The sequence below is a fragment of the Cajanus cajan genome, chromosome 4 (genome assembly GCF_000230855.2).
Source record: "Cajanus cajan strain Asha chromosome 4, NIPB_CcT2T_4, whole genome shotgun sequence".
NCBI classification, from domain to species: Eukaryota; Viridiplantae; Streptophyta; class Magnoliopsida; order Fabales; family Fabaceae; genus Cajanus; species Cajanus cajan.
In genome coordinates this window covers 21496431-21505530 of record NC_138520.1, presented here as the reverse complement: position 1 = coordinate 21505530, position 9100 = coordinate 21496431, and the positions used below count along the sequence as shown (strand labels likewise).

At 33.0% G+C, this 9100-nt stretch overlaps 2 protein-coding genes across 2 annotated transcripts; both read right to left on the bottom strand.

Moving 5' to 3' along the window:
- Positions 1 to 240: 240 nt before the first annotated feature.
- Positions 241 to 1275, bottom strand: LOC109819331 (Cupredoxin superfamily protein). The gene is made up of 2 exons (XM_020385038.3): positions 1048 to 1275; positions 241 to 767 (listed from the first exon to the last, which is right to left on the bottom strand). Exons 1-2 carry the CDS (start codon positions 1271 to 1273, stop codon positions 439 to 441), a joined length of 555 nt encoding a protein of 184 aa, XP_020240627.2. The 5' UTR covers positions 1274 to 1275; the 3' UTR covers positions 241 to 438.
- A 1898-nt stretch (positions 1276 to 3173) lies between these two features.
- Positions 3174 to 8797, bottom strand: LOC109819326 (triacylglycerol lipase 2-like). The gene is given in 10 exon segments (XM_020385032.3): positions 3174 to 3676; positions 3789 to 3884; positions 3982 to 4061; positions 4454 to 4494; positions 4613 to 4756; positions 4941 to 5051; positions 5149 to 5289; positions 8058 to 8177; positions 8414 to 8489; positions 8491 to 8797. Coding segments are annotated over 10 exon segments (1236 nt in total). The 5' UTR covers positions 8589 to 8797; the 3' UTR covers positions 3174 to 3347.
- Between the last annotated feature and the right edge of the window lie 303 nt (positions 8798 to 9100).

The following is a 9100-nucleotide window of genomic DNA, read 5'->3' as shown; positions in this document are numbered from 1 at the left end:
TAATAACCTTATAAAAATAACTCTTATAAAATATCACCTCAAACACATACCATAAAATAACCCATCAAATATGTAACTAGTGGATCTTCATAGACTACATGGCTGCTAAATAAGGTAGAACCATTATGTTTCATAGAAAAATACACATGATTGCATTGTGGTGAATTAAGTGGGATTAAACTTTAGGCACATACTAAATTACTAAACAATCAAGGATAATTATTACATTAAAAAAAATCATTTGTTTGAAACATAAACCGTGTACCTCACATATTTCATATAATAATTTTTTTTTAATTTTTCCCCAATAAAAGCAAAATTGCAAGATGAGGAAAAGTGGCAACCCTGTTCTATATATGATTGAAAGAAACATGACATGAATATTATTTCAACATAAACAAAGAAATACATGGCAAAAATGTCCATGCTAGAAATGGATCAAAACTGGTTAAGAGAGGCAATCAACATAGCAACAATGAGCACAAGAGAGATGAAGCCCTGTGAGGCTGAAGATGATGCAGGTGAAGAAGAAGAAGAAGATGATGAAGAAGAGGAAGAGTTCCCAGACACTGTTTTAATCTTCACCTTCATGCCTTGACCACAATGCCCCAATGTGCCACATGCAAAGTAACGTGTGCCAGGCTTGCTCAGTTTCACAACATCATTGCCACTGCTCATTGAGTTCACTGCATTGCCAATATCACAATTCTTGTACTCACTCTCACTACCTAGCTCAACCACACTATGCAAAGAAGAGTACTTGAAAACTGCCACAAGAAAAAATAAAAATAAAATAAACATACGATCTTATTAATCAAATTAAATACAGTTTTGAAAGGAAACAGTCTTCCAATTCATTCAAGTTTTTAGGTTAGAGCCTCATTTCTATGTATAACAAGTATAACTTTTTTCATACTATTAACTAAAACATTATGAGTTCATGGGAATTACAAGTACACCAGAATTCGAATACAAGACTTGGTACAAACATTATGAGTATGACTAATAATAACGGAAAAGGAACTTTTAAATAGGTAAGAAACATACCAAGTTGATCTCCAACCTTAAATGTTTGGCCTGAAACCCAGGAATTAAAGTCTGTGGATTCATCCCAACCTTGGCTTCCACCAACTACATGTTGTTCTGCCATGGCATCCTTTGTGATCAAAGCAACAAATAGTGCCAAAAAAATTGTGTTCATGCGCCCCATCTTTGTCTCTCTTTTGGGTCTTTGCTTTCTAATTTTTGGGTTATCTTGGCTATGTTTGAGCATTGTTATAATTCATTACTATTTATACTTGCAATCGGTGAACATCCTAGACCCCACTGCTAACAACTAACTTATTTTAATATGTTATTCTTACGTATGTTTAAAATAATATTAAATCTGAGTTGTTGTTTTATTATATCATGTTAGAAAATATATATAAAAAAAAAAATGCTTCCATGTAGTTGGCTCAACATAACGTGGCCATCTTTTGGTCAAAACAAATAGTGGACTCCTGTTTTCAAGTGTTTGCATTGGCCGCTAAGTAAAATCTGGTGGGTTAAAGTTGTGAAAGCTTTGCGTTCAAACAAAGTTAGCATGAATCATCTCATGGGGATAGCTACTCTGGAAGCTCAAATTTTAATTTGAATGACAGATAATAGTCCAAATAGAGAGGGGGAAAAGGAAATCAAAATATAGATACATCCGGTGTATGTTTGAATATCTGTTTAAAGTCATGTTTAACAAAAAAAATACACGAATCAATACCAAGAAAAACAAAAACTTGTGAGTGTAACTTTTTTTTTTTCAACTCCAATTAAGTTGAACTCAACTGGTTCCTAAATACACCATTAGAAGACTAAAATCAAACTTGAGTTATGAGTAAATTGGTGATATCAGGTAAATAAATTGCTTAACCTGAATTTTTTTTTTGTTACAAGTTGTATGTTAATTGTAGTTGTTGAGATTACTTAGTTGGTTAGTTTGTTTGTTGTTAGTTACTGGTTCAATAAGCTCTATAAATGTATCACACTTACTGGTATCTTTTTTCATTAATCAATACAATGAGTTACTTTTATTAAAGTCCTCTCACATTTTGAGTCTAAGATTGTTTTCTTTTTCATCTCAACAAGTTGAGGTCACATATGTGTCTCCTCTCAAATCCAAGACATAGGGATGAAAATGGAAAAGGGGAAGAAATAAAGTAACCGAAATCTTGTTGGCCTTTAGAATGTGGAAAATTGTTAAGAATCCAACATGTAAAAGGAATGTTGATATCAATATTATTATCTTCAATCTACCTTAACAACTTCCAGATATAACATTTTTCATGTGTTTCTCCGAGGCAATCCCTTTATTTAGAATAGATTTATAAAATTAATCGTAAAATCTGTTATTATTTATTTGTTCATCTTCTGATTTAGTATTTGTGGGCACAGGCGGATCTAAAGCTCAGGGAAGCTTCTAGATCTCTGTATAGAGTAGGAGACAACTACTTAGAAATTAAAAGGGAAAAAAATAAATAGAGGAATGGATACTCTTTCAAATACTCTATTTATTATTAACTAGAAGTTATTGAAAATCACAAATTTTGTGAATATCTCTTGATTTAGTGATAGAACTTACCAAAATTTGTGATTTTCAACCAATGATTAAGAGTATTAACAAAAGTGTCAAAGAGAATGTGAGTCTTTTCAAAATATATGTCCTCCATCTGAAGAGCTAATGTGGTTACCTCTTCAAATTTGCATTTCACAAAAAGGGTATCTAAGTTATGTTATGGTAGTGCATTCAGAATAGGGACCTAAGCCCAGAACGAATTGAATTATAAGTGACCAATGGCCATAATTAGTACCAGATGTTTGAACATAGCTATTAAAGAGACAAGTTGCCTCTGCATTACAATGCAACACAAAGGAGTGAAAAAGAGATTGATCCAGACCTTTATGATTTTCCTGATAATGTCCATAAATGACTTGTTTTTGGTAAAATATGGATATTACTATATCTAAATTCTGATGCATGGTATATATCAGTATTCCAATGCATTTCACCTTCTAAATCAAAATAGACATGTTTTCGAACTTTTTCTTTTAAACTCCGTGTCTGTTTCTGCACGAATCCCACGAATCCCAGCAACCACTTGTTATGATTTTACATATTGATTGATGCATATATATAGCCATTTGCAACACCAAAGCAAATCACGAGTAAAACTTCATTACTTTTGTAATTGGCCATTAGTATTAGTTAATCATAGTTAATCATCACTAGATAACTAAGATTGATCTCAGTGACATGAAGGCACTCGTTTGTTACAACTTGATTCTTTGTAAGATGTAGTTTAGTTCACTTCCCATCAAGCGTTAACTTGACGATTGAAAAACGAAACAACATCATTATACACCAAGTCCTTGGCATTGAACCCCATAATGTAGTCAGCATGAGCATATTCCTGGATGAACTGAACACTACGCTTATCCTCATCATGGTTCTTGAGTATATCAAGCAAATTCTCAACATCACGAACATCTGAAAGTGCATCTCTGCCACCATAGCTAATGAAGAGAGGGAGGTCATGAGGGATATTGGAAAGGTTGTAGATTGGAGGGAATATTTCTCCATAATGCATGATGTTATAGTCTGGTCTCACATAATTAAATTTTGCCAACACCCCATGTCTCACAGCTGCAAAGTGCATGGTCATAACATTATAACATAAGCTTCCTTGGTTAGTGACAAAAGCAACTGAATTCACTACACAAGTAACGAGTTAAGTAGGTAGATGGGAAAATCTTACTCTGAGCCAAGTGCACCATGTTCTTTGTTGATGTTGACTGAGGCTCATTCATCAAGAATAGATCAACAGTTGAAGAATTAAGACAGCAATTTTTACCTGAATAGGAAATCACATTTCAATAATAGGCACAGTCAGAAAACTTTGATATTTTATTTTATAATTTAAATAGTTTAATTGAGCCAAAGACTTATACCAGTTAATGCCGTCAACAAGTTATAGCAGTCTATCCCAGGGTGATTGCAGAGAGACTTGAGAAAGGCTTCAACAGGTAACCTGTGCAATGCAGTACTTTAGAGAGCATTGAATTGTACTATATCACATGGTAAAACACTGTTTGACTCCCTGAAAATACATGTCGCTGATACTTTAGTTTCTGAAAGTGAGAAAATTAAAAAAAAAAAAAAAAAAAAGTCTTTAAAAGTTCTAGATTTTTCTTAAAGTATCTAAAAATAATCACTTATTGTCAATCTAGTCCATAAACATATGTTAATATTATCATTTAACTTGCATGATTTTTTAAATCTTGGAATACAGTGTGTACACTTTCAGCAGCAGCTTATTTTGAATTTTTATACTTTCAGAAATAATGTACCAGCGACATACACTTTCAAGGACTTAATGTGGAGACAGGTTCTTTTGTTAAATTGTGAGTTCTATGTTCTTACCCTTTTGGATTAAATTCAGCCAAACCAAAGAGGGTAGTGATCTGTTTGGCAAGAGAAAAAATATTTCCCTGGATCAGCAAATGCGTCTAACTTTGTATGTATTCATGAAGTACACACATGATTTGAGATTAAAAGTTAGTGTTATCATGTAAGACGTACCTCACCAATAAAGGACCTAGCTGCAATAACACCAAGTGCGGTGTGCATGTGGCTTAAATAGGCTATAGGGCTCAACAGGGCTGCTGATTTCAGCTGGTTAACCAATTTCCCTTCTGAGAAGGAAGCCAAAGCTATCAAAGTTCCCTGCCAAACATGGTCTTCCACTTTCAGAACTCAAATATAATTGGAATACAATAGGCATATTCAACTACACAGCTACTTCAAAACCTTAAAATATTAGGTTTATAAGTTTTCGTTTTACTATGTTATTCAACATATTATTTAACGTTACTTAAAATAAAAAGATGTAATTGTTGTGTTGTGATACCAGGGAATGGCCAACGTAATTGATCTTATGCCCCGTTTGGCTGAAGACATAATCAAACACAGCAGGGAGATCATAGGAAACAAGTTCATCCCAGGACCAATTCCAAAAGGCCTGTGACATTTACATAAAGAAGTGTTAATTTAGCATATGAAAATAAAATAAGCAAGAAACAAAACATAAGTGAAAATATGTACGAAAAAAGAGAAACCGGGCTAGAGGGGTCCAATGAGATGTGGCGTCGGCTATATCTTGTTCCTCTTGTGTTAGCAATCCAAACATCAAACCCATTATCAGCTAAAATCAAAGGCAGGTCTTGCTCTGGAGGGTTCAGAAGCCATGTCATACCATCCTGCATACACCCTCATATAATATCAGCAAAAGTAAAACACACATAGCACCACAACCAAAATTTATTTATTTCAGTATTTTTTTTCTTTATCTAACTAAGTAAGAGACTAATCTAATTCATAACATTCTTATTATCTTGAGGGTTTTTCACATAATAAATATCGACCATAAAATTTCTTACTAAATAAATCATTTTCATGTGTGAACAGAAGTGCATAACTACTGCATGAATTTATCTGATTAATTAACTAATTACCCTCTGAAACAGTGATTAACTTCAGTTGGATATCGTGAATACACACAACGTGATATTCACCTCTCATCGTAAATTATTTAACACAGAAAGCAAAGATTCAAACTCTAAACAAAGTTAAATATACACGTTGCTACCACTTACATTAATTAATAACTAACATTATGATAAAAATTATAATATGAAGAATAACATCTAAGTCTAAGAGTGCAGCTTCCACTTACTTTAGTGGGGACAATGTTCCTTAGTTCCTATGCTATATATTTTGGTAAAGAAGAAACAAAAGTTGTTAAACCGTGTGGCAGAGCTGCATAATCTGAGTCTGTGTCTGACACTCTCATTGCTCGAGACGGTGCATAGTTTTTTGGGGTTCTTAAAAGTGTACACGTGTCGCATAATGGAGGAAATGCCACTTTATAAATGGGTCCTTTGAACAAATTAACTTACAAGTTAAACAACACTTTTTTTCTGGTCAAGGCAGCACTTAACCAGAGGCATCATTTAACGTGTTTAAGCCACTTACACATTTGACATGCCACTCACGGCATTTAATTATTATTATTATTTAAATAAAAAGTTTTAATATTTTTGTAAAGTATGTATAATAATATGATAATATTATAAGAGAATATGGCGTTAGTCATTGTTACTAAGTGTGGGGCAAAACGTTAGGGAAAAAATAATGTATGGATGCACAAGCTTGTTACAACTATTTGTGAAATTTTTTTTTTTTTTAGTAATATTAAATCTTTTAAGGTTCTTATAATATTTTTTTTTTTGAAGTAAAAAGGTATCAGATCAAATAAATAAACATATTGAAAAATATTTACTATTTTTACTTTATAAGTAAGAAGAATAAAATTATATTCAAATTTATTATGGGTGTGTGTGGATTTTCTGTGGTTGAAAAAACAACCAAAGTTAGTGCATTTATGATGTAAATGCCGACACTCACTAGACGGTGTCTTTTTTGATACTGTATATACTTTATAATATGAAAAGAATAATAAATTAACTTTAAGGATTGGGATTTTCTTTCAATTAGAAAAAAGAAAAAAGGTAGAGAGGATATTTATGTTAATGCTACCATACACTGTTTCTTTAATTTGAAGGCACGATAATTATTTATGCGTGTATAACCACGAAAGTAACACAAAAGGAAAGTATGAAAAGAAACATGAAAGTCAAAATGAAACATGATGAACATCATAGGAAACATTTCTTAGAAAGACACATACTATGATGGAGATCATTAATGTTATTGCATATACTATGGCTGGACCACACTTATCAACATGGGTCAACGTTTATTGCGACGCTGATTAAGTTAAATCAACATAATATCTTGCATGATTTAACTAACTAAAGAGTAAAATTGTTTCTGTAGAATTTAATATTATTAAGCTGATTCATTCATTCAGTTGACAATAGGTACTAAGATAAGACTTAATGAGATACAAAACACCCTTTTCCTAAATCATCTGTTGTGATGATTGTTTCTGAAGTAGCTTTCGGTAGCTTAATTAAAACGTCATTTACTTAACAAAGCATAACATGTAATGCGTTAAATTACGAGACTTATGAGCATCACTTAATTTGTCACCTTTAACCAAAAACCTATTCTTACAATGTGACACACATAGAACTCCACCCTTTTTGACACCTTGTCATCGTCAAACACCAAGTCACGTTCACACTCCATCATCATTCCTCAATATATATATATATATAGATAGAGATAGAGATAGATAGAGAGAGAGAGGGAGGGGGGAGAAGGGACAAGGAAGAGGTGTTAAAATATATTTTATAGTATATATTTTTAAAATAAATATTTTCATTATAAATATAATATCATAATATCATATTATAAAAGTACTACTGATTAAATAAATTATTATTATTAATATATAATAACTTAACCTCAGGTGGCTTCACCATGACACATATCTATATACTTCATATACACTTCTTATATTTAATTACTTCTGGTAGAAAAGAGTTAACTGAAACCACCTTTTTTGTTAAAGACAAAAATAACGTTTCCCTCAAACCATTAAGATATTTCCAGGTGTAGATATTTGTGGTAGGTACGTTTGCTTGAAACATGGCAAAGAAGGAACACATATGAACAGTAAGCTGAAAACATTGTGACAAACCGTTTATCTTAACAGCGTAAACTATCAGCAAAAACACGTACATATATATATTTACTATACGTTAATGTTGATAATGTCTAAGCTTACATAACTTTAACCCAAATCAATATGATGACAGTAACGATAATTCAACACAGGATCATTTAACTGCACCGTAATCAACAATTTCAAGAACTTTTAGTGTTTAGATTCCTGTTGGGAAAAAATTTGTCCATTCAAAACTGAAATTCAAAGAAACTAGCTAGTAACCATATGAACAGTTTAATTTTATGTTATATATGTGAATGTGAGCAAGAAAAGGGTAATTATATTGAAAGATGGAAATGGGTGCATGCATTAATCATTGTGTTACCCACTTACCACAAGAACACCATGCTGTATGATCACTGGTTGCTTCCTAGTGCCACTGGCACCACCACCACCACCTCGACCTTCTGGGATCCTTTGCAGGCTCAGAATGTACCCATCATTGGTTGTAACCTGAAAAACATTTCAACACAACATGTCACTCTAACCTCAAAACATTTATTTTGTTAACTAACATGATTCATATGATTCATGTAGTATTATAAAGTTGACTACCAAAGATTTAATACGTGATTGATTAAACATTATTTTAATACTGTATGAATTAATCTTAGGAATATCAGGTCAACCATGTGTTTCTAAGAAGGTCTTACAACTAGTGAATATACATGTATATTTGGAGGTCTTACCTCATGTTCTTGGCACTTGTATCCATGCACGATGACAGAAGAGGCACATATGCCAAACGATGGAGGGATGACGATGTTTCTGCCTAAAGGAGCCACGGTTTGAAGCGTGTGCTTCATGAGGCAGGACCAAGAAAAGGGTCAAAGCAGAAAAACACGCTAAGCCTAGAAGAGCCATGTTGGTGATGAATGATGATCTATATCTATTGAAGGCGTGGGAACGAGGTTCTCATGTATTTGTTTGTGTGTGTATATATTGGATAGGATGTTGGAGAAGAAAGGTGAGGAAAAAGTGTATGAAACTGAAAAAGAGGGACACTAAAGGATGGGAAAACGAGTTAGTGTGATTCCCTATTTTCCTCTCCTTTTTTGCTTAAAGGGCTAATAAATTAACATATGTAGAAGAATTCTTGGCATAAAAGTATGTGGCTTTTTCACGTTGTGGGGCCACCCTAGTGTTGGAATCATCTTTCTTACTGGCAAGCGAAATGGGAATGGAAAAAGGGTTGCAATCAATTCAACAAATTGAGGCCATGATTTCTGATGCATATCGATCTTGTGTTCATTGATTGATGTTGTCTTCGGGTGCCAAGTCCTTGTTGATGAGGTAACTTTGGCAGTGTGGATTTTGGTGGGTGCTAGGTACTATAAACATATATATGATCATTTTATTGAACTCAGTAATGTTTC